Source organism: Euprymna scolopes, chromosome 13, assembly GCF_053919585.1.
Source record: "Euprymna scolopes isolate OS-2025 chromosome 13, ASM5391958v1, whole genome shotgun sequence".
NCBI classification, from domain to species: Eukaryota; Metazoa; Mollusca; class Cephalopoda; order Sepiida; family Sepiolidae; genus Euprymna; species Euprymna scolopes.
Window position 1 is genome coordinate 81,990,296 of NC_136494.1, and position 27,321 is coordinate 82,017,616.

Consider the following 27,321-nt stretch of genomic DNA (forward strand, 5'->3'; position numbering starts at 1 on the left):
TTTGCTACTCTATTAATCTTGTACACGTGTAAGTATTTCATTGGATGTTTAATTCTACAGTAATAGAATATTTTTATTAATGAACTTGCTTATTGGATTATTTGGATTATTCTCCTCATCTTGGATGTTATTCTCACAATATTTCGGTTGGTAAAATCTCTGAACTTCTTCAGGTGTATCTTGTTGAAGACAAGAAGTTTTATTTCAGGAACTATAGAAATTTTCGAACAAATTCTTTGTTTAATCAACAACGGTAACTATCTCTATTTTAGTCAGTCATGATTGGGTAGAAGTCCTAAATAATTTGTAATTACTTGAAATTTCTACCTGCATTCTTCAGGAATTACCTAAGGTTTCTACCCAGATTCTATATGAATTACTGAAAACTTCTACCTAGATTCTCTACGAATTCAAGCCTTGTGCCCAGATTCTATAGAAATTACCTAAGTCTTTTACCCTGATTCTATACATATTAACTAAGTCCTCTTACCGTATTCTATACAAATTTCCTAAGTCTTCTACTCGGATTGTATACGAATTACCCAAGTCTTCTAGCCAGATTCTAGATGAATTACCCAAGTCTTCTAGCCAGATTCTAGATGAATTACCCAAGTCTTCTAGCCAGATTCTAGATGAATTACCCAAGTCTTCTAGCCAGATTCTAGATGAATTACCCAAGTTATCTATCCGGATTCTATACAAATTGCATAAGTTTTCTACCCAGATTCTACATGATTTACATAATCATTTACCCAGATTCAACACGATTTACCTTATCTTTTACCCGGATTCTATACGAATTACCTAAGTCTTTAAGCCAGATTCTATACATATTACCTAAGTCTTCTACCTAGATTGTATATGAATTTGTCACGTCTTCTACCCATATTCTAGACGAATTTCCCAAGTCTTCTACCCAGATTTTATACGTATTACTTAAGACTTTTACACAATCATAGTTGAGGAAGGAGAGCAAACTACTCACGAGTTAAAGAGTTTCATTTGAAATTTTATTCAGATTCCCGAGTTTGACAAGACGCACTAGAATAAAATCGGAAATAGTTGTGAGAATAACATCTAAGATGAAAACACTAGTCCGAATAATCAAAGTAAAATTATGAATCCTGATTTCAAAAATTCTGCAACATGAGAAAAACAAATTACACTTGGTTATTACATGATAGGCTTCCAATGCATCAGGGCTGCACTGATCAATCAATTGCCAACATCATCGATCACTTTTATTTTTTCAATATTTGCACATATTTGTAATTGATAGTTTATATATATATATATATACATTTATTCTGACTTTGATCTAATTTTACTTTTTTCTTTTTTTCTCTTCTCCTTTTTTTGCCTGTCTCCTACTTCTGCCTTGGGTGATGTTTGCCGCCAACAGGAAGGTCTCCTAATGAACATCAACAACAAATATTGATAGGGACACCAACACATGATAGATGACATCACGAGAATGACCCACAGGCACATAGTGCCAGTGTGAGTCAAGAGAGGTCACCTACACATGACAAGCCTGCAACTCTATCCAGGATGCCGCCTACCCATGCCTCGGGATACAATACAAGACAGGCATCGGTCGAATGTCGTCATAGCTGCAGTAGCAGCAGCAGTTGCAGCATATAGGAACTTATATATGGGCAGCACTTTGGTGAAACAACAATATATGACAACATCAGAACAAAAGTTGCTTAAAAACATTTTTGAAACGAAAATTGTTATGACTAAGTCATTTTTTAAATACGCTTTTTTTATTTTGTATTATAAATATAATATATATAAGATACCCTTTCAACCCAAATTATGAGATTTTAATCTGTTAATGTATTGGGTTCTTTTTTATATAGCTATACAGATTTTTAATAAGTAAAGAAAAATTAATAATGGATAGATTTGTTCTAAGAATTATATTAAATTACGATTAAAATTAAAATGAATAAATATTTGGTGTTTTAGTGAAATAAAATGATTAGAAAAATTATGGAAAAGATCCAGCAATTTAGAAACGAGCAGTTGCCAATAAACTTATTTGGAAATGTCCTGATCAGTGACAAAACTGTTTGCACAACTTCCAATCTCATAAGTTCTCTATTTCGACAAAATCCTCCTTTTCTATTGGTTTTGCCATCGACTATTCGCCACTAGGCTTTATATGTCCGGCAAGATTAAGAAAAGACAGTTTTATTTTCAGCAATGACACAAGGGGACGATTTCTCAATAATGCCGAGACAAAGTTTGTCATCTGTCTTGCTAAATCTAGAAACAGACATCACTTCTCTCTACCCACAAAACTGATTACTGGTTTTGTTTTTTTTTTTTTTTGTTTTTTTTTTTCTTTTGTGTGTATGTGTATTTCTGGTGAATTTGTTTCGCCTACCTCAAAGAAACAGGAAGCTTAAAGAGATTTCAGACTTGTTTCATTTTAGAAGTAAGTTTGATACACAATGATATAAGCGACCCCTCTTCATAACCTATACACAAAAGGAAAACGAAATTTCTCTCCCTTGATGAACTTATGAAGTATTTATAAAATTGTAGGAAGTTGCTGCTTAAACCTTCTGTATTACTAGTTTTATCGCATTAACTGAGTCTGATTATCTGAACATGGATGAAACAGTTATATATTAACAATAGGTACTTATTAGTAAAAATATACGTATGTAAACGTATTTTATGTATAATCACCATATATAAGCAACTTTAATGGATCTGTATGTGTTTTACCAGCTTATACTCTCACCCGAAGATGGTTTGTAACAGAGCAGTATATATTTATCATTCAAAAAAATATATGCGAAATGGATAGATATGCGCAGATTAAAAAAACGGAATAAAAAACGGAAAAATAGTATGTATAAACATACAAACACATGACACCTGCGGAAAAAAATGTGTAATGGTTTAAATAAGAACTCCTTATATGTGGGTCATACAGTGTTGTTTACCACTTTAAAATGAATTTTAAATATGAAAACCCAGTTTATTTCCCAACAAAATCTAAATTATAAAATGTCATAATTTGAAAAAAAATAAAATAAAAGCGAAAACAAACAAGCAAAAAAAAACAAAAACAAAAAAAAAACTGGATATAAAAATGATCTTTTTAAAATTCCCCGAAAATTAACAATAATCGAGCAGAAAACCCCCTGTGGTGAAAAATATGACAAGCGCAGTAAACCCTCCACTGAAAGGATTTCACCCCCTCCTTTTCTCCACCAAAAAATAACTTAAATTGATTATTATGATTAAATGATATTTTAAGCGAAAAGAAAAAAAGATACTACCCACCATTTCCATAAAACTTGTATCATGTTTTGTACATTTAAATACTTTTATAACCAAAATCCGAATTTACACTAAAAAAAAATATTGAATAATTTTGGGGGAATGTTTCTTTTTAAATTCAAGTGGATTTGTTTTGGTAAAATGTTCCTATCAATATTAACCACAAAATAAGACAAGGATGGCAAAAAAAAAAAAAGCATGAATCAAGTTTAAGATAATTTCGATTTTTCCCAAGAATTAAAAAATAAGAAAAAAAAAAATCTTTAGAGTTAAAAGAAATTCCAAAATGAAATGCCAATGAACTGATATGAAATGAGTCCAAAGTAACATTTCCATGATTGCCCCAAGAAGTAAAGAAAAATAAATGCCAATAGTTCTCCTCCAAAAACAATTTCCAAAACCAAATTTAATTATTATTAAATTTAACCTGAAAATAAAGTCGACAAGAGTAAAACAACGCAGTTTAAGAGGAGCTGAATAAATTTTCAAAACACAAAAGTTTAGAGATATATAAATACTTATTTATGTACACACACACACACACGCACACACACATATAAATATATGCATGTGCATTTGATTGAAAATCTGACAAAATGACTGAAAATATCAATATATATATATATATGGGTTGTCTCAAAAAATGTTAACATATATTCGCACATCGAATATCGACAAAACCTTTATTTATGAACATAGACAGAATAACTTCAAATAGATTAGACAAATGTAATCAAAGATTATGTTTGCAAATGTTCAAAGTGATGATCATTATTGTACAGACAATGTTAATAACAAAGTGTGAGTACATTTTCGAGATACCCTGTGTGTATATATATATATATATATATATATATATATATATATATATATATATATATATATATGTGTGTGTGTGCATCTGGTTGAAAATCTGACATAATGAATAAAAATATCCATATGAAAAAATAAATTTTATTTCGCTGTTTTACCAGAGGAATTGCTTCGTCAGTAATAAAAATTGAATTAATGAGATGTTTTCAAATATTTACAAATATCTTAATTAGATATGAATTAGCTGTCAGGCACGAAAAAAAAAATCTTGAATAATGAAACGAATAACAAAGGAAAATCAATCCATGTTTTTCTATATAAATCTGGCAATATTATGGAAAGGTGGTTTCGCCCTGGAATATGGTATGAGAGATCATCGGTGTAGCCAGAAAGGCATAAACTTGTCACCACGTCTGCTATCAGCAACTGCAATCTTACTGGTCTAGTATGACCTCTATGTTCAGACCTGGGACAGTGATGAGAATGAAAATATATTTTAAACCTATCAGATTATATTTGTTCTACGATAGGGTGAGAAATAAAACCCTTACTAACAAGGTGTACTTACATTCAATAACAATACACCAAAAATACATGTTGTTTCCTCCACATGGAGATAATGAAAGGCAATTTCTTGTATTGGTGTACTAGTTTGTGGCATATGTTCAAATATCCTGCCTCACTGTCATGTCACGGAATTAGATGAGAATTGACCGCATGGACGACCTTGCTGAAAAAGAAGAAGTGTTATTTTCATGGTGTGCCTTTAATATGTGGTAACCATATGGCTAGATCAACCAATGGCGTAAAACCTCCTCACATGATCTGTCCTCTACACATTGGAAAAGACAGACCTAATAATACCCATTCGTCACAGCCTGATGCTAGTTTATTTTATTTCTGTTTATTTGTGTCATTCCAATGAAGCCATTTTCTTTGGCAAAACCTAACGTGAGATAAAATTATCTGTCATTTTTTAACCAAACACACACACACACACACACACACACACACACACACACACACACACACACACACACACACATATATGTTCATATCGCAATATATAAACCCTATACATATATGCATATATAATGTAGATATGTATACATCCCAACTATGTAGATTTATATATACACGTACATAGATATATTTGCATTTATGTATATATAGACATAAATAGATACAAAGTTGGTTTATATTAGATATGTATTTATATAGGTTCGCATTGACTTATAAAATCGGATAGTGGTGGATACAATACGTCTTTCTTATAAAACATTATTCATATTTTTATCTTAAGATTATTAGTCATCAAAACTCCAGATTATAATTTTTTTTAAACAACTTTTCAATGTTTATGATGTTGATTAAGTTGGTTATGTATGTTTAATTTAAAAGGCGTTTTGTAAGTATTATTATTTTGGCTATATATACATAAGAAAATCAAATAAGATGACAATTATGTTATATTTTCACAGAAAACTGAACCCAATGTTGAGAATTGAGCAGATAACTTTCGATTTTCTTTTTATTATCTGAAAATTGAATTCTTTAGTCACAATAATCCAGAATTTTTTTTCGCAAAAATTAGAATAAAAATTAATTTGTAAAAAGTGGGGGGGATGCATAGTATATGTCTGTTTGAATAATTTTCTAATGAGAGAGAAAAAAAAAGCGAAACAGTGTCACAGGATATCCAGTTTCTTATTAGACTTTATATAAAATGGATGATCAAAATGATTGCTTTATGAATTTAATTAGACAATAAACTTTATTCACAGAACATTACAATATTTCTCATACAAATCCTTTAACATTGTCTAAAATAATTGTTATGCCAAGAAGCAGAATACAGGAACGAAATTAATTTCAAAAATTAATTTCGTTAAATGAAAGTCAGCAAGGAAGTAAATCTCAGAGAAACGAAAATTTTTTTCTGGATGTATATTTAGGTGACTACGATTTTTGGGTTTTAATTTAAAAATCTAAAAAAAAAAAAGATTCAACAAAAAGACATGTTTATGGGAAGAAAAGTATCATTACGGTTGACTAAAAATCTACAAAACAATTTTGTTAATTATTCCAATTGAAATATATAAATAATGCAAATAATTGCGTTTTGGATAAAACAATTTTTTATTAATCTTTATAACTAGAAATCAGCTCCTCTTTAAATACGGTATGTTCCTGTTCCTGTCTGGAAGCTTCTAAACCCGATTCTGGTTTATTTATTCGTTTGAAATCAACAATTAAAAAATACTTGAATAAAGAGTAAATTATTTAATGAGTAAAAAAAGTGGGGAAAATATAAATGGATATTGTTTAAGTTAAATTGATTTTATTGTGCAGAATAAATGTTGAAAATGCTCGGATGCTGAATGGCACAATAAAGATGACGAAGAAACTCGATATGATATATATTTACGATGCACGAAAGAACCAATTTCGTTTAAACAATCGATGTGTTCTTCCATGTTTGATTTTCATAATTAATATATCTGTAAAACATTTAAATGGACATGGACATGACGGATGATGACGATGAAACCCAAAAAGAATGAATACAATGTTAATAAAAGCAAAACAAAATGGAAGCGTTAAAACCGTTTTTGTTTTTAAATTTGGCGAAACAAAACTACCAATTTTTATAAATTAATTATTGAATGGCAGTGAAATGTAAAATTATTAAATTCTTTTTAACAGCTGACTACAAAAAATAAAAAAAAAGAATTATTTGAAATTTCAAAAAAGAAAATTTTTTCAGTATAATAATAATAATAATAATAATAATAATAATAATAATAATAATAGTTACTATATCCAAATATCACATAACTAATTATACTTACTATGAGCACCAAAAGACGCAATGTGTGCTTATGTGAAACAAACATTGTAGTCTTTTAACTGATATACAAATATAAAAAAAAGCACCAGAAGAGGAAATTTATTTTGGTTCAATTTTTAAAAACTAAAGTAAAATGGGCAATGCATGAAAAAAAATCTAAAAAAAAAAAAAATAAAATAAATAATAAAGTTAAAAAATGTCACAAGAAATTCTGCATTATTTCTATCTCCAACCCTGACCTCTCCCTTACCCTAACTATCTCTCTCTCTCTCTCTCTGAAAAGAAAGAAATGCATCCACAGCATATCTCATCTTTTTACACATAAGACAATGGACTAAAAACAAGAAAATAAACAAAAAAAAACAAAAAAAAAACAATTTCCCACCCTCATTCTACCCTGAGAGATATTTATATCTTTCTGAATGAATAAAAAACTCATTGGTAAATATTCATATTTACTTAAAGAAAACGAAAATGTACACAGAATTTATTTTCCCTTATGTTGATGTTTTCTATCATTTTTTTTTTTATAATTTTTCATTTATTTATTTTAAAACTTGTTTTTTTTCTTTCTCATTTTTTAATATTTTGAAAAAACAAAAAGAAATTGAAAACAGACCACCACTCATTCATTTCTACATGTATAGAGAGAGAATTTTTTTTATATGTATATATAGATATATATATATATATAAATGATGTAAAAATGAACCAAGAAACAGAACGTTGATATTTTAGAAAGTAAGTAAAGACTAGGTCAAATAATTTCTATTTCATATCTTATGTGTTTGTAACCATTAAAATTTATCAAGGTTTTCAAGACATAGAACAGCCCAATAAGAATCGATCACATTAATCATGCACACACACACACACACACACACACACACACACACATATATATATTGAATTGCATTTTCATCTGGCTTGAGCTAAGATCTTAGTGTGGTATCTGTTCAGTCTAAGGAAGATATCTCCCCAGGCATTACCTCCACTTTTCAAAGTGATGATGAGTTTATTGCCTATTACCTTAGGCGATATCAGTTGTGAGGGAGCACTGACAGAACTATACAAGTATTTTTATTCCCATCCAGAACGTACCCTCATTAGCGAGTTGGAGGGGAGGCAAGTGGATAAGAATGCACACAAACACACGCATATATATAGGATGAGCTAAAAGTAGGTGGACAGCATTTTGAATAAGGTTTATGTATAAGTTATTTTAATGCAATTCTTTAATATAACTATAAACCCTAACTTCTCCACCTACATTTGGCTTACCCTGTATATATGACAATAAAATACATAGCATATTCTAATGGTGTCATAAGGTGCCCTGGGATAGTGTCAAAAATAATGTAGTTCTTGATATGACCTGGTCTTGGTTTAAAATTTGTCATTTTCTTTGGTTTAGAAGCGCAACTAAACCATAATACTTGGCTTTAGCCTTTAACATTTGGTTAAAGTCCCAAATTAGTTTCTATTTACCAGTTTGAAATTATTTTGGAACTTGAAGCGTGATGACATAAACAGATTTCAGCCATTTTTTTTTTTTTTTTTTTTTTTTTATGATCAATAATAGATTAACATGACTGATTATGTATATCCTGTCACGGCCATTCCAAATTTGAAAGTGATTTTTATGACTTTAAATTGGCAAAAAGAAAGCAATTTTCTGCTTGAATAAAAGTTTAAAGGAAAACAATAAAGTATTACAGTTTAGGATGGCCAACTGGTTGGAGTGGCGAATGCTCTTTGAACAGGAGCCTAGGATCAATCCCTGCTTAGCACCAACCCAATGTTTCATACTTTAATCATCAACTAAGTTTCATGAATCAAATGTGGTTCCAAGACATACCTTGGTAAATTCTCTCAGCTGGTTGGCTAATCTCATCAAAGTACTTGTTGTCTTGTAGATTTTGTCTGTGGGACGCAAAGGCTTACCTACCCCTAATGCATCACTTGCAACAGTAGTTAATGACAGGAATATATATTTCAAACGCAAGTCCATACAGCAACTGCTTCGGAATCTGACGGCTTGTGGTTGCTTGTGTACATGCGTCGCCATAGATTCAATGGTAAGTACAAGTATATTGAAAATCAAAGGTGTCTGCACTCCTGATTGCTTGTTCATCGACATCTGTGAATGGGTATATAACCTGCTTATGGGTTATCAAGAATGGCCTACCAATACAGAAAAGAACTGATTTCACAGTAGCCAGTATGGTCTTACGACACTCTAAATAATTCGACCTATACAGTAGATTAAATTATGATTTACACTTAATAAAAGAGTGGTGCTTTCCTCTATTAATCAATAGCTTTCAAAATGGGGCGGAATCTAGTAGACTGAGTTTAACTAATTGGATTTGATTTGATGTTTTTGTTCTCCAAAACCAAAGGAGTATATTATTTTTTTTCATGCGCCTCTGTTCTATCCAAGAACGGGTGATGTTTCATTCCGATGACGCACTTAAGTTGGAGGTCCATCATGTGGTGAAAGCTTTGTTGGATTCACTTGGACCGTTCTGGCAGTTGAACCTAATGATGTAAGATAACACCACGTCATTTAACCAATGAAAGTGTGTGAAGTGCAGGAATATTATGAAATGTTCTTTTCTTAGGAAATTATCATTTATATACATACAAGCATATATATATATATATATATATATATATATATATATTATACGCATCTGTTTGTACTCTTGAAAAAGTGTTTTATTTGTTTGTTAATTTTGTTCCATTTTTAATTTTAACTTTTTCTTACAAACTTTTTTTCTAACAAAGGCAAAAAAAAATATTAATAAACGTCTACGCAAGAACAAACCTGTTTTAAATATCATTCCATCAAACGAATTCTCAGTAAAATCCTAAAAATTATTAAAAAAAAAAAAAGAAACGAAAACAAAAAAAAACAGTAAGAAATAAGTTTTTCACTAATTTTACTTTATAATTCTGCTTTCTTTTTTTATTTTATTAATTTTTTTTTTACTAATAAGTTACCACTTATCAAGGCTAAATACCACTCGAAGATAAGGGTTAAATCCAATATAATTAGATAAAAGAAAAAATTTATTTTGCTAAAAAAAATCCTGATAGTTTTTTTTTGTTTTGTTTTGGTTTACATAACTGACTTGTTTCTATTCAACCTTTTCCCTTTTCATACGTTTGTACTGATACAAAAATGGCTAACCTTAATGACTGCACATGCACTTAATAATAAATAACGTTAATGCTAAACTGATGACATTCAAAAACGTAATGAATTTTCTGTTCTTTCGTACGACAAGAGTGCATTAGGGGAATTAGTTATTCACTTTGCAGCACAACCGAATCATATTTGCTTCTGGGCTTCAAAATCCCTTTCGAATTTCGAAGGGTTATAATAGTAAATGCAAGCCCGGCATTTATAACGTATTCAAAGATGGCCGACATGGGTTTAAAATTGTGATAATTGGAAATTTGAAAGCAATTTAGAAGCCTTCACACTACCTTGAATTAAGCTGAACTAAAGTTTAAAGGTAAGTCAAGTATTATTGTTCATTTGTGCTTAAAACCAAAAGTGAAAACATTAAATTCCTCTTGTGGCCTTGTAGTGTGAAATAACTGAATTTTCTGTTATATTTTTCTTTCTTTTAACTCAATATTTTTATTTATTATTATTATGATTATGAGTGGTTAAAGTTACGTTTGGTTCTGCTTCAGAATAATGGCACGATCAGAAATACCGTTTTTCTTCATTTAAGGCTCACCATTGAACTAGACTAAATTTTGCCGATGAACTTTAATCCCAGCTGGAAATAACTCTCTAACCGCCAAATAAAGGCGTCAATATTCTTTTTGAATATTAAAGTATCTGACGTAAACCTTGTAGAAATTTTCTTTTTATTATAATTATATACGTCAGCACAATGACATTTTTTTGTGGCTCTACAAAATTCGAAAGTTTGGGGGCTTTTTTTTAATAACGAGTCACCACTCATCCTGACTCAAAGGCAACTCAAGGACAAGGGTTAATGGTTTGCGTCAGTTGGATGGTGAGACTAACCCGTTGGGGATTACAAATGATGGTTTAATCTGAGCAGAATTTGATTATTTAAGAGGTTGGCTCAACCATTATTTGTTAACATTAAACTTGAAAACGACCATGCTGTCGCCCCGTGGTATTGTTCCACAGAAAGGCAATTCTGAGAAATAAACTGATCATGGAAGTTCCCTATAGCTTTAAGTATACCGAAGGAGAAAGGAAAATTTTCTGCAATGGTTGTAGTTAGACGGTTCTTGCTGTGAATGTTTTACAGAGGAGAACCAAAGACTGGAGCTTAGTGGAGCACCTATCATGAAAATAGGAATGAAATAGAAAAAGACTAGCAATGTCTTTTCTGTGATTTTGAAGCCTTTAAATTGGTTGATGAAAAGTAATTTCCGGTTAAAACTATGGTTTGTTAAAACAAGTCAATTATTGTGGTTCATTTGTGCTCTTATATTTATTGACCGTGCCACTATTCTAGAAAAGAACCATAACCTTTTTTTTTTCAAAGAGTCTTTCCACGCTTACAGTTAAGAATTATCCAGAGCCAATAAAATCTTATCAATAATTTGGAAAGTTTTTGTAATATCTAATATAATCAACTGTACACAAAATAAAGTCAATAATAACCAGAAAAAAATGCATTTTTAAAATATTGTTTTTTTTTTTTATTATTATTATTTTCACCTTCTGATGTTTATCACAAAAAAGTCTATTAACTCCCATTTTTGCTAAACATTTGTTTTTGCTGTATTTTTTTTTTTGTTTTTTATTCTTTATTTTCATCATCTTCAAAAAAAAAAAACTGTAAAAAAAAAACTGCCCTAGAAAAAAAATGGAAACTACTGAAGTTTTTTTTTTTTAATGAATAAATAAAATTGCAAAAAAAAGGTCTTGACGAATCCCCTTTGTCTATCACTGTATGCTACATGAACATCTGACATCTCAAACTGTGATGATTAGAATATGGAAATAAAAAAAGACTATAGCTGTAGCCACTGAATTCGAGTTGCATGGTTGACTTTTATTTCAACATTATTTCGATTCTGGCACATATGAACAGACCAGAGCTCTAGTCTCAGCTTATCTTTGTCTTCTGGAATATGTTTCATGTTAAATACTACTGTTCGTCACTCTCTTTCCTTCTCTTTATCTACGTCTCACCTTCTTCAAATGGATAAATAGACGATGGCTTAGTGACTACCCAATTTTAGACATGTGTCCATTGCTTGCATGGTTCTGCCTTTTGGCAACTACTCGGACTTCTGTCCGCCATTTAGTTCGATCCATATTATCTTCCTTGTGAGGTTGCCAAGTTTTAAGTCCTCTTTGATAGTTCCCAACCCAGGTCTGGCTTGGATGACTAATGCCAAACAAGCCATCCACTTCCATAATGCAGGCTCTGTTTATCCATCTCAAGGTGTTTGCCATAACTGAACCAGCAGAGACGCTTCTTACACCGTGCTACATCCATTCATGAGATTTTGAGTTTTACACAAAGAACGGAGTTGCTGGATATACTCTGTCATCTTTGTATGACATATCCAGCAAAGCATGGCTCACTCACTACACAGAAATCGTTGCATGTTCTGGACTCTGAGAGGCCAGCATTCGCTTGTATGAAACAGTGTATCGAATATTCACTTACGAAATATCACACCGTGGTTATCTAATGATATGCCACTATTATTCGGAAATAGATAGAAGCTTTCAAAACTTTCCGCAGGCAAGTCTGCATCGATTGAATGTGCATGCCTATTGACTATCTCCAAAGAAGCAGAACGATTCAACAACATCCAACTTGTTCGTTTATCATGACAGTCTTGTCCTTCCATCTGTTGCACAAGCTGTGCTAAGACCTCTAGAACAACGATAGGAGGAACATTCTATTAATCAACATTTTATTCCACTACATTTTTTGTGAATCCACAATGTATAGCCCTCGCATCTAATTGAATTGATGTTACTCCTTCCCAGCAAGCATTCCAAGGATACTTTTCCTGGGTCATGACGGGCGTTCAAGTTACATCCACTGAACGTTATCTTGGTTTTTCTCGTGTTAACTTCTCATATCCCTGGTTTCTATTCATTCCTTCTTTTAACATTAACTCATTAAACGTCTCTGCTATCAAGGAAAAATATTTTTAGATATAATATTTGTCTGAAAAGTAACCGGACTAGTGTTACAATTTATTTTAATTACAAATAACAAACTACATGGTTTCCAATTCAAAGTAACTTACTTGAAGCTGACATACGCCTTTTTTAAAACTCTTTATCACCCTAAACAGAGCATATTACCACTTAAACGTAAAGGTCACTACTCGGAGTCATGTCTAACAGGAGATTGTGGGGAATTGATCAGCGAGATGTCTGTTTACATTACATTTAAATTTATGCTTGTTATAACATTCAGGGAAGCAGGAAACAAGGAGGGAATTCCAAAGTCTAGCAGTCTGAGGAAAGAAAGTATTAGAGTAGAAGTCATTTAAGCATCTTGGGACCGCTATATTGAAAGGGTGGGATTTTTTTAGTTGTCATGTAAATGGGGGAGTATTTATGGTGTGGGGAGTCACAAGTACTACGAGTTCGTCAGTTCCTTATCTTTATCTTCAACGTTTCTATTGTTGTGTTTTTGGGGCGCTCTTAAACTCAGCAGAACATGCATAAATAAATAAGGATCAGAAGAAAACATAAAAAGTTACATGCGTGAGACCACTTAAGCTAAAAATCTAAAATCATTCAACCAAGCAATCAATCAATTTTCTTGACAAAACAAATATCAAACGGAACTTGTCTTCAGGCTCCTTCATTCTTTGTCAGACTGTAGATACCAATGTAGGGGGGGGGGCTTGTGGCAGGAGGTGCGCAATCTTCTGAGGTGACATTGTTAAATACCAGTGGCAAGTGAATTGTATGTACAGGACGACTAAAAACAAATGCCGAGATAAGCAGAGAGCACATACAGAGCCTAGAATCCCCAAATGATCACCCATCTGGTACTAACCAGACTCAATGTTAACTTTGGTCATCTGACAAGAACTGGTGTGTCAACACAATTATGCCACATAATTGGGCCATGTAAAAGAACAAAATATACTGCATGTTTGTTCAAGGCTACTTTTAACTTTGATGTAGTAGGCATTATTACAACCTTTTCTGGCAAACTGTTACCCGAAGTAGGAATACAGACAGGTAATGCTGCCTTTCTTTTTTTTTTTTAGGCAAAAGTGATGATGGTAAATCTGTAGTTGACCATGGAGACAGTGAGTAGGTACTTGGGTGAAAAACTGCTCTAAAGGTAGATTAACATTTTAGTTGATGAGGCTGCTGTTGAGCGTCATTTATTTTGAATGAATCAGACTGTTATTGTTGGCATTCGTTTCCCTGATGTCTTTCTAGTTAGAATCTTTCTCAAAAGACATCGGTTATTTATGGGATAGATTATGTGACCGTTCCTATCATCCTTAAGTGAAAGTGTTTCTGTAACACAAACTGAATTCGAACTTGGCACAACCACGATGTCATTAAACCTTTTACCATCGTCGCCTCCTGCTATTGTTGTAATGGCGTTCAACCTGGTTGAGTTCGAACTTGAGAAACCCAGCTTGCAAGTTTGTGTCGTTAACCACTTAAACACCGTCATCTCTCTGATGAGTCTGTATACCAGAATTAAGTCTCATCGCAGAAAGAAGGGAAGGAACTACTTGATGGATAGTATGCAAGGAGGTTTTGCACTGGGATTTTGAAAGGATTCGTTTGGAGCAGAACGATACTGACTTATGAAATGTAGTCTTAAAATTCACCAGAAGTATCTCTTTCTGCTGAAGTATATACTGTAAGTAAAGTAAAGGCATATATTAGGATAAAATGTTTTTGATTGTAATTAATCATTTGGTCACAGAAAAATTTCCTTTAAGAGTTACTGACCAAAGAAAGTATCACCATCATCATAAAAATAACCTGAAGAACAACTGATGAAAAGAAGTATTCATCCCTTTTTCTCTTAAAGTCTTTTAATGATCATATCCTAGTAATAATAAAGAAAAGCGACAAGATACAGCAGGAATGTCCAACTCAGAATCCCACGAGAGCCATAGGTGTCATGAAGGACGCACTCCTACAATTATAGTTTAAGTCGTTTAATAAAAAAGATTTCAGAATATTTTTCATTTAATTTAGAGATATGCAACAGTTCGATCCAATCACAGACTGCGTGTACAAACGTACATGTAGTTTTACAAAAAGTATATAATTAAAGGAAATTATCTCGAGATACAAATTTGAGTATTTTTTTATGACCTGCCTCAGCATAGTATAAACGCCCCCAACCACCCCATAATAAGAACGGCTTTCGGAATAACCCCCCCAACCTCACTATGTTAAGAACAGCTTTCGAGGTTGGGGCGGGTGTATATTCCGAAAGCCGTTTTTAATATAGGGAGGTTGAGGTGTTTATAATATGTTGAGGCATGTCGTATAAATTTACCTAAATTTGTTCTTTATTTCTAAAGAACCATACATGGGTTAAAAAATTCCTTGAGTATATAGGTTGAGAATTGTCCTCACACAAACACATTCTCACTTAAATATATATCATAAAACGATAGAGTTCAATCAGTTTGATGGAGCTTTAAGTAGTAAATTAAACAGCAGAGGATACTTGTGTTTAAAAGGGAGACAACTGTCCCATGAGGGTATAAAAAAGGTGGAGTGACGGTCATTAAATACAGGGAGACAACTATTTCCTCTGATTGATAAATGTGGAGAGATAATCTCTAAGAAAACTGGATTTTCAAATTAACGGCCTGTAACTACTTGGATTCATGTTAGTACACATTGTTCTGAGCCACATAAAATAAATAGATATTGGTATCAAAAAGTTTTGCTATCGAAAATTGATAATCCATTTTTTTTGGTTTTTTTTTTGTTAATTTGCTTATTTAAAAAATACAATTTGAAAACAACTCAAAAAAAGAACTCGTTTCATTTTATAGATAACAGGTCCGGGACAAAACCTTTCTAAATACCGGGTAATGGAACTTGAAGATAACCAGAGATATTTTCCAAGTACATTCATTTATTAGTAGTATTATTGAAAAGTGTTTTAGATTGGAAGAAAGTATATTTAAAAAACAGTCTTATTTACAGTATGCTTTACACAAAAAAAAACACGGATTTTAGGTTTACTTTCGGCAGCCTCTTTTACTTCCCATATTTTGTCCTTTAGGCCCCACATTCCATGGGTGATATCGCTGGCAGATGAGTGAAAATTGCTGCTTCCTAGATCAAAATTTATCCATCCAACTCTTATCGTTAGCTGTTTTTTAAAACTTTTTTACATTAAATTAGTATTTTTATAGCCCCTTACATCCAATGGTTTCACGCCTTGTCTGCAACGATTTCCATAAGAATGACCTCCCTTCAATCTACATAGTATTAAAATTTTCTATTAGATGTGATTGAAGATAAAATAGAAAATCAACTGCTTGAATAGTGATTGGACCTTCAGTTATGAGACTTTTGTTTTTAATATATCTCGATGCAACCACCTCTCATGTAATTCGCCTTATCTAGTGTGTAATTCGCCTTATCTAGTGTGTAATTCGCCTTATGTATGCATTTAGCTTGCAAACAATCAAAGAGCAGCTTAAGTTGCTTTGAGACTGTGAACTGATAAATACCAGTCAAGGATCAGTTTTCTAAACTCAATCCGATATAAACTGGACTATTTCTGAAGATGTGGTATTAGTCTTGGATAGTCCTTATAAGATTCATCTGCCCAGACCGTGCCTCTCCTTTTTCAGGTGGAGTAAATTTGTTGATTACTCTGTGAGGCGCTCTGGCACTAGAATGTCGACTGGGCGAGATAGACAAGTTTTAATAGGCCAGTGCTTCTATTTTAGGGGTGTTGGCTTGCTTCTCTCGACTTTGCATCACATTTTTTTGCAGTGGAAACGAAGTAAACAGCAACATGTAAATAACCGACCAAGCTAGACTATTGTATAGATAGGTAAAAAAAACAACAAATTTCTAGCTATGTGAACACTTAGCAGAGTGAAAAATGCAAAAATTCACCTCTGTTGAGAGTGAAATCAGCTGTAATCTGGAACATGTTTTGAGAAGACATTGGTGAGCTTGAACTGAGAAATCTGGTATGTATATTCATATGTGTTATAGTTTTTTTTCTTTTATTTTGTTTTGATTTTGGAAAGAAATATTTCAAGAAAGAAAAATCATGAGAAATAATGGTGCTTTATCTTTAAGAAAAAAAAAATGCATTGTGGATTTTACATATATATATATATATATATATATATATATATACATAAAATTTTAGTATTCTTTGAATACTAGAATGTCGTATTTAAAAATATATCTTTTCCTTTGATTTCAGATGACAAATGAACCTCAATACTTGACCTTTGACCGTTTGTCATTTTAACTTTAATTCAAGCCAGAAATGACTTTCTATTTATCTTTTTAAAAATACTTTCAAATTCACAATGGCCATTTTGTTTTAATAATTTACAATGGCCATTTTGTTTTAATAATTTACAAGGGCCATTTTGTTTTAATAATAATGGATTCAAATGTACAACTTGAGCTGAGGCTCATGTGTATGTTGATGGCGCCCTGATTTTTAATAGCCCAGAGTGGTCTTCCTTTATCCCACCTAGTCTTCCGACCTTGTATCATATATTCTTGTGGCAGGGGAGAAAATATATAGAATCATGGAAACCACTTCCGAATTCAAATGCCCAATTTGACGAGCTGAGTCTTATAAATAAATGGCATCCTAGTTGATGTTTAAATCATTTTCTGCTATTTGGACGACATGCTAGATGCTAGTGGTGGTTGCAAACGTACTATCACTGCCTGCTATTATATTTCTGGATTAAGGTTCAGGAAACTGCTGGCAATCCTTGTCTCTAGGCATAATTCATTCTGTCTGTGTTTGTTCTGCCATCTTGCATGAAAGTGAGATGTGAGTTTCAAACACTTTTAATGTGCAAGATCTTCGGCGTAATGATTAGGAACTTGCATGCTCATGTTGTCCAGCTAAGTAGAAAACGAAATAGAGGGTAGAATAGCATTCATTATCTTAGCCAGGAAACAAAGCAAACTCTAACCCTAATCTTCAGCCACGACAGGTGAATATGCAGCTACAAACATTAAGAAACGATTCAGTGGATACGGCTTCATCAAAAGTTTGGTATTATTGACGGGATTGAGGATGCATTACAGGCTTGGTGTTTCAGGTGGTACAACCATTTACAGTGTACCAACTCTTGCATCGACTACATAAATATTCTAGATATCGACACTAGAGAGTGTGGTAGAGTGTTAAAGACGTCACTTGACTGTGTACAAACCTTTGGATCAGATTGCATAGGGAGCTGGCAAGAGGCGTTGTCTGGTTTTAGTCCACCCTGACCTTCAAAACATACATAGCATCTCAAATACCAAAAAAAACAAAAAAAAACAAATGAAAACGTTTACTGTGAGTGTTTCAAAGTAATTTGGAACCTTTAGAATGTAGATGTTGGGTTTACTTTCAGCAGCCTCGTAACTCTCACTTTCTTTGCTGTGTCTTTTAGTCCTCACATTTCATGAGCAATGTTTCTGGCAAAGAAGGAAGAATTGCTGTTTTCTGAATCAGGATTTATCCCTCTAACATTTATTATTGTCTTGTTTTTTTTCCTTAGTTATTTGTTTATTTTAGCTCCTTACCCTAAATGGTTTCGTGCCTTGTCTGGAGCGATTTTTATAAAAAAAAATTAAAATGTAATCCCAAGCTTTAATAGAATTTTAAAGACAAAAGCCAAGTATTATGGTCCATTTGTGGTTCAAATCCAAAGGAAGACATGTTGTCCTGCATTTTTGTTCTAATGAAGAACTTAGTTTTTATTTTTAATGTCATTAATTTTTACAACAACAAAAGATAAGCTTAACCCTTTTAGATTGAGTTGTTATTTTTATGTGTGGAATCCATGTTCATAGCATTCTAGATAACTACTGACGATTTGCCTGTGATTTCTGAAGCTTTAATTAGTGTTGAAATTTGTTACTTTCTAGCATATAACAAGATTTTATATTTATTTGTTATTTTTGTTTGATTTGTTTTATTTAAATTCAAAATAAACTGCAATCTAATGAGTGCTATGAGACGTTTAGAGACAGATGAAGGAAGAGAGAAATTGAATGCCCTCTTGAAGATAGTTTCTTTGTAAAGGTTTTATTTAAAGCAGATATTTTTAAAATCATTAACTGTTTTTTTGTTGCTGTTTTTTTTTTTAACTTTTAAGTTAAAGGTATTTGTAAGTTTGGGAAATTGATTTTTGTCTTTTATTAGTTTCAAGCTTGTTATTATTTGTAGTACTATTGTGCAAAATAACGACCATCCTATCGTCGGAATTTAGGGGACAGTTTACGTAAAACACCAAAATGTACCAAACGAAAGTTTTGTGGCATTTTTCTCTCTTGCAAACGCTGACCATTTTTTTTTTTTTTTTGCAATGAAAAATATAATATTTCTGTTATTACAAGATAATTTACTGATAAATTAACAGAAAAATGAAAACGATATTCTTTTTATTGTTACAAAGAAAATACCATGAATAATTACCGGACAATTTTTAGAAAACTTTAAGAAAATTAAAATTCAAACCATGAAATAACACTCATTGTAAGGTAAGTTTAATGAATAAATATGTTTTTTTTGAGGGGGGATAACAAACAACTAATAGTAAACATTTTTTATGATTAAAAATAAACATTTTTTCAAATGAAGATGAATATTTATTTTTCTTTAATTATTAACCAATGATAGTAAATATTTTATTTTAAGGTGACGTTGGCTGTTGCGATTTAATTAGCTTAGCATTTTGCCATTTTTAGTGTTTTGCATAAACTGCCACGAATATGCCGACGATAGCAGGCTCCTAATTCTGCAAGAATATCATATTTGTAAATGATTTACATGGATCAAGATAGGGTATTTATTTATTTAAAAAATGTTTCAGGTTAAATATTAAAGTAAAAATTAGAATGCAAAATTAAAAATATATATTTCTACTTCAATCTTTAATTTTTCGGAATAAATTATTTTCTTGAGAGATTATCGGAATTGTATCATGTTCTTTTTTCGCTTATATTGTACTTAGTTCCCGGTAATAGACTCGCAATAAGTAAAATATTGGGGGCGTGAATGCGATGGGTGTGATGACTATGGTGATGAGAACAGAATACTCTTATCATTGTTTGGACTCTCGAGTATATATCCGACACAGTTAATCAACTGAGAAACACATCATTCTATATAAAAGCAAATAAGATATCAACGGATACACACTTGAAGGTGAAAACAATGAAAAGAATATGCTGTTGTCCTAGCCTTAATGATGACATGCTGGGATATGAAAATATATTTTGTTTCTGAATTGTTTTTAGATGAGGATTAATAATTTGTTTTATTTGGATCATTCAGTTTACTGTTCTCATCGTGAAAGTTATTCGCCCAACGCTTCGGTCGGTATAACCCTCGACCTTCTTCGGGTGTATCTTCTGAACATCAAAAATCTTTCTCTCAAACTGCGGAATCTGTATGTGACTTCGAACCGAACGATTGAATTCACAGCAGTAGCTTGATATTGTTCGGTCAGTCATTACTTGGTAGAAGTCTGAAGTCATTAGTAAGGCTAGGACGGCTAGGACAACAGCATATTCTTTTCATTGTTTTGACTCTCCAGTGTGGAGTGTGAATCCGTTAATATCTTAATATGTTTTTATATAGAGTGATGTGGTTATCTGTTGATTAACTGTGTCTGTGTCGGATATATACTCGAGAGTCATAACAATGAAAAGAATATGCTGTTGTCGTAGCCCTAGTTATAAGCAATTGTATTCTTAGCATCACCCACACTGAAGATTGAAACTTCATCATCCAGAAAAGTGTCACTTAGAATCGGTATCACTTGGTACTTTATCCAGTGCGCTCTGTTTTTTAGCGGGGGGGGGGAATAAAAATAATATAAAGAAAAATATATTCAATAAAATTTAAAACTAAAGTATAAAAAAAAATATTTTGCATAGAAAAGCCTTCTAATCTCAGTTATTTTAATATTTCAAACTTATCAATTTGATTCTACTTGTAAAACATCTTTCTTCATATCTCAACATGCCACGAGCGTACATTCACAATCCAATGATGAGACTTTTTAAGTGCGAGACCATCATGCGCATTTACCAACAACAAAAACAAAATGTGCGGGAGGGGGACATGATACACTTCTGGATACTTCTGAACAAGGAATATGATTCTGAAATATGCCAGATTAAAGTAAAAACGTAAAATAAATTTTAAAAAATGTTACATTGTAAAAGTTTCTAATTTCAATTATTTTTATATTCCAAGCTTATCAATCAATGCTTTTGTGTGTACGACACATATTTTTGAATGTAGGATAGTTTCAGTGTTTGTGTTTAAATATTGTTTTTTTGCTTGTTTTTTTTTTTTGTTTTTTTTTTTGGTTAAAAATTTTTCTTTCTTAAATCCTTAAATTTGTTGTAATTTAATAAGTACACGATAAAAAACCATTTCGATTTTAATCCCCCCCTCCCTTTCAAAACCCACAAAAACTGATATTCTTAAGGCGCACCGCGTTAATCTGCGCGTTTTGCGACGTAAAAAAAAGTGTGACAGACAGATAGGGTAATCGTTAAAGATCGCGGCTAGAGCAGAATACGAGATTAATTCTGTGTCGGCCTTGAAAACCATTTTGTTTTTTTTTTGTTGTTTTTTGTTTGTTTTTTAATATTAATGAATGAAGAATAACTTCGAGTTAAAATCCATTTAGTATTAAGCATGTAACATGTGAAAAACACGCTTGAAATATGTTAACATTATGGTGAATGAGCGAAACCACATTACATTATGTCAATTTCGGTCGCCATCTTGTTTTAATTTCGTGTTTAACAATATAAACGTTATTTCAAACTTAAATGTGACAGATGAAGGGACAAAGTTCCCTATAGAAATGCATGGATATATCTTAAAAGAAAAACGCGTTTAACAATAAAAACTACTATTTCAAGCTTAAACGTGGCAGACGGATAGACAGAGTTTCCTATAGAAATGCATGGATGTATCTGAAAAATATAAACGCGTTTAGCCATAAAAACGCTATTAAGACTTAAACGTAACGGTCCGAAGGACAGAATTTCGTGTAGAAATGCAATGCATGGATTTATCTGAAAAAAAGATTAAATAAACGCGTTTAACAATGAAAACCTATTTCAAATTTAAACGTGACAGACGGACAGAGTTTTATACAGAAATGCATGAATGTATATCACAAAACATTAAACGCGTTTAGCAATAAAAACGCCATTTCAAAGAACGGACGGACAGGCTGTTTGCCTTTTGACCCGCACCTCACCATGTATACTTCAGAAAAATTAGACAAAAATAAAACAAGCTATGGGTAATACCCATCTCCTCAGAATTCCCCAATAATATACAAAATATATTTATAAAATCACCTATGTATATACACGTTTATGTATACGTGTACATAAAATATATATGTGCACGTTTTTTTATGTGTGAGTGCGTATGTATTTCTCTATATATTTATATATATACCTATATTTGTATGCATGTATCTCCAAGTGTGTGTGTGTATATATCCATGTGTTAATCATGAATGCGTACTTGTATGAAATTGCTTTCGTTATTTCAGGTGATGTAAATTGTTTGACGTCTTTTGAATAAGACTTCCAACAAAAAATAACAAAAACAACAACAAAAACCCTTGATGGTTGAAAACAGACAAACTTCTTTAAGTGTGAAGATAAAAAATGGTTGTATAATTCTATCCTCTTCCTGTTAAAACCCTTTTGAAACTCGCTTCTACAGGATTTCGGAATTTAGTTCTTAGAATTCCAGAAACAGAAAGGTTAACTTGTGGCCAGAGTTGGTGGCTCCGTCCGATGCTATAGTGCTGCCAAACCAAAGTATCAGTATGATGTATGTCTTGAACTCCTTCATGATGACAGTTTTCTGCTTTCTTTGTTTATGTGTAAAGACTAAATGAAGACTGATCTGCTTAGTACGTTAGCACGATTCAATATTGGTTTCCTATATGAAAGGCTATGAGCGTTTTCCTTTTTTTTTTTTTTTTTTTTGGCTGGCCCTCGAGAACAAGATATTAAGTGGGATCCTCTTTCAAACAAATATGCTTCGATTTCCTGTATTCTCAGAATTAATTATTAAGCAAAAGAATTTGTACGAGATTGTCAGTAAAAGTAAAAATATGGTCGGCCTGAAATTGTCCAAAAAATGTTTTTTCTACTCTTGTGTCTTTCTTTCTCTCTTGTTTTTCCTACTTTTATTCAACTTTGTTCGTTTCTTTCTTTATTTTACTTTTTTACTTTTCTGACTCTTTTCTTGGTTTTTTTCTTTTCTTTCTCCTCCTTTTTTTTTTGGTTGCTCACCCCCTTTTATTCTCTCTTTCTCCCTTTTCTTTCCTTCCTTTTCTTTTCCCTCCCGTTCTTTCATTTCTTTCCTTATTTTTACGCCACTCTTTTTTTCTCTTCTCTCTTTATCTCCTCTTTTGTCACTCTTTTTCTCTTCCACATTCCTTTTTCTCCTTTTTCTCTTTTCCTTTTTTCTGTCTTCTCTCTTTCTCTCTCTCTCTCTCTCTCTCTCTCTCTCTCTCTCTCTCTCTCTCCTTATCGCTTACCTCTGTTCTCTCCTCTCGTTTCATTTTCATCTCTTTTATTCTTCATGTTCTCCTATATTTCTCTTCCTCTCTTTTCCAAAAAAAAAAAAAAAATCCAGACATAACTTGCTATTCACAGAATTGGTCCTATTTCTATTTCGATAAGTTTGAGAGATTTTTAAGGAATTAAATAAGTTTTGCAACGTGCGTAGGACTTCTGAAGACAATCCTTCAAAAGCCATTCGATGTCAACGTTGACAAAACTCGACATGCACGCAACACGCCAGACTTAAGAAAACTTGCCAACCGACGTTGTGTTAGATGGGCCTAAGACGTTTTGTATAGCATAAAAAATATAAGATAGATTAAGAAATAAACAATTATTATTATTATTATTATTATTATTATTATTATTTATTTATTACCAAGATGTTAGTAAAGACGAAGACATAAAATATATTTAACAAAATGAATGCTGATGAATGTAGAGAGCATACCAATTTTTGATTATTTTTTACTGAAGAAAAAGAAGCTAGGATTGAAACCAATCCTTATTCTCTCTCTCTCTCTCTCTCTCTCTCTCTCTCTCTCTCTCTTTATCAGGATATCTCAAAAATTATATCGCGTTCAATTTATGATTTTAACTTTGTAAATAAAACTGATATATATATATATACATATATATATATATATATATATCCATTCGCCCATATTCCCTCTGCTTCACTATTTGTTACCAAGTAAGATCTATAACTTACTTGTAGTTTCATCAAATACTTTTTGCAAGCAAAATCCGATCTCGCATTTTGCTAAATCCTACCTTCTGATGAGAAGGAAAGTATATCTTTGAAACTCCGCGGATTAAGGACTATCCACTTATTTTGTGCTTCCTTTTTAAAATTAAATTTGTTTTTAACTCTTTTACAAAGTGTTTTTAACATGTTTTATTAAGTACTTGTTCTTATTATAAGCTCTATTTCCTATTTAGTTTCATCGAGCTTTTACATCTGGTTGAGATTACTTTATAGATATTAACTCTTCAATATTCATAATATACTTTAGTTTTGCCATCTTGGATTATTTTGGTAAACTTAACTGTAATTCTTATATATATATATATATATATATATATATATATATATATATATATATATATATATATATATATATATATATATATATATTAAAAGTCTGAAAGTAAACCTGACGAAAACATAGCGTCTATTCGGGCTAATCTCAGGATGTTTATAAAATCAACTCTAAACCTAACCCTTAGCTCTTCTGCTCAATATACTCTGATGCGTGAACACATTTCTCTGCAAGTGCTACTCTCATTTTTCTACAATTGTTTCGGGTTTCTTGTTGTAAACCTTATCTTAAACACAACAAAGAAATCTCATCGTGTCAAATATCGTGATCTATGTGGGAATTCAATTCCCCCTACTTTCAATCGATTTGTTTTGCATATTTTCATCCAGATAAGCTCATAAAGTGGGGACTGGAGGTGTACTATCTATGTGTTAAAAACGTAGTGCCTTTAACGTACATACGTGTGTCACGGTTCCGATATTATAAATTATTCGATCGGAAGATTCTATTTATAAAAAAAAAGAAAGACCGACCGTAATAACATACAACGAACATTACATTAGTATAGAGATACGCTTATTTAATGTTCTTAATATGTTATCATCTTACTCTTCTCCTTTTTAATAGATAGAATCTCCCACTCACCGAAGACACAATGTAAAAAAAGACAAAAAATGTTTTAAAATATCGCTTTTGGGTCATACGTGAAACTAAAATATACCTTCCTGGTCTTCTGGCTAGAAACCAAGGGTAGTATCCGTTCTGTTTAAAGATAGTATAATGATACTGTGGAGTTTCCGTTTGTGCTGGGCGTCCATACATCAGAAATATGTCACAGACTTCTATAAAGATATTGGAAATAAGCCGTAATAGCCAGATATATTCCGACATTAAATAAACCAGATTGCTTAGATAAATACTTTTACAGTTTTAACAAAAAGGCTACAATAATATCACGGGGTCTCCATTCACACCGGATGTCCATAGAATGCCCAGCAGCAAGAATTTCCACAGGTTTCTCTAGTATACATTATTATAGATTTCATGTTACTTTGCAAGACTATTTTGCATTTTTTCATTCAGATAAGCTCCCAAAGTGGGGAGGTGCACCATCTATATGCGTTGTTTTCGGACACCTTGTATTTTCTCGTAGGAATAATAAAAACCATCTGACCAATAACATCATGGTACACCTCTTTTTTTTTACTGGTTCGATTTTCTTGCCAACGTTAGTTGTTCTTATTATTTCTAGAAAAAAAAAGCGATGTGAAGGTTGCCAACTTCCATAAGTAAAATTGGTGATATGAAACCGATTGAATTTGAACTTGTCACACCCAGGTCACCAGTCTGCATCATTATCAACTTTGCTATGGTTAACTTTCACGTGTCAACTTATAAATATTTCAAAAGAACTTTTTTTAGCTACTCTGAGAAGATATTTTTAAAATATTTTAAAACTAACTTGTAACTGAAATTGTATTTTAATAATTCCTTAATAAGGGAGGACAGGGCTTTTCTTTCTTCATCTCACCGTTCTTCTCCTCCTTCACTTCCTTCCCTTGATTCATTTGTCTGTTTCTCTTCCTTGGATTTTGAATTATTTTCCAGCTTCTTCTCCTCCACATTAATAACATTTTATTTATCTTTTCTATTGTTTTATCATCATCTGGTTATTCTTAAATATGCCCTGAAACCACTGGGAGGCAATCACCTAGAGATGGTGTCACCATAAAAACACTGGTTTAGTTGTGGTTTTGTTTCATTTTTTACTTTTTTTTTTTTTTTTTTTTGCAATTAAAATCGTCATACCTCAGTATTGTACGTACACATACTGTGGTTAAAACTCAGAACTCCAAAAGTCACCTTTCTTTTCTAAAAACAGATTTTTTTTTATCTAAGCCAACATCATCTTATTTGCATATGAGCAATGAGATTGTATGTTACTTTGCGAAACCCGCCAGCATATAATCAGGCACAGCCGCCATTTTCCTTGTCTATTTTTGCTCATTACCCAGACCAACACTCTACACAAACTCAATCATAAATTTGAAGTAAGTCTCTTTCGCACTCTTATCACTTGCTATGAGTGTTGACATGCCATTGCATTACATTAGCATAAAAACGAGCATCCAGCCTACAAAAATCTTAACTCAACTCAAGAAAATTTATCGCCTTTCAGGTTATGAACTTTAAAAAATAGCCTAACCAGATATAGGTTTGTCTGGGAATTAATTTTTACACGCCATTCAACACATTAGCATATAAAATCGATGTCAAACTGACTATGGTGATGATATTGATAATCATATGGGTGACGTCATAAAAACATTTCTAGGAAGATACAAACAGTCTCTGTGTCAGAAAATTAATGTGTGTGTCACATAATTTCTTAGGCGTTCTTATGTTAAAAGGATGGAAAAGGAAATTGGTTTTTGTCTGAAATATAATGATACATGCATTATGAATAAAGCTTTCCAAAAACATCATATCTGCACAACATGATACCA

At 32.1% G+C, this 27,321-nt stretch overlaps 1 protein-coding gene across 9 annotated transcripts in view; it reads left to right on the forward strand.

The window, feature by feature from the left end:
* The window catches only part of LOC145292080 (cys-loop ligand-gated ion channel-like), a 1,494,476-nt gene that overhangs the window by 1,142,840 nt on the left and 324,315 nt on the right, over nucleotides 1-27,321 (forward strand). For 6 of the 9 annotated variants that reach the window (XM_080138143.1, XM_080138146.1, XM_080138139.1 and 3 more), the window contains one exon: nucleotides 1,403-12,003. The exons of the other annotated variants lie outside the window; for them this stretch is intronic. In XM_080138143.1, coding sequence (XP_079994269.1) covers nucleotides 1,403-1,464 — 62 coding nt within the window. In that variant the 3' untranslated portion in view covers nucleotides 1,465-12,003. Of the gene's footprint in view, nucleotides 1-1,402; nucleotides 12,004-27,321 lie in introns of those variants that run through there. 9 annotated transcript variants of the gene reach the window in all.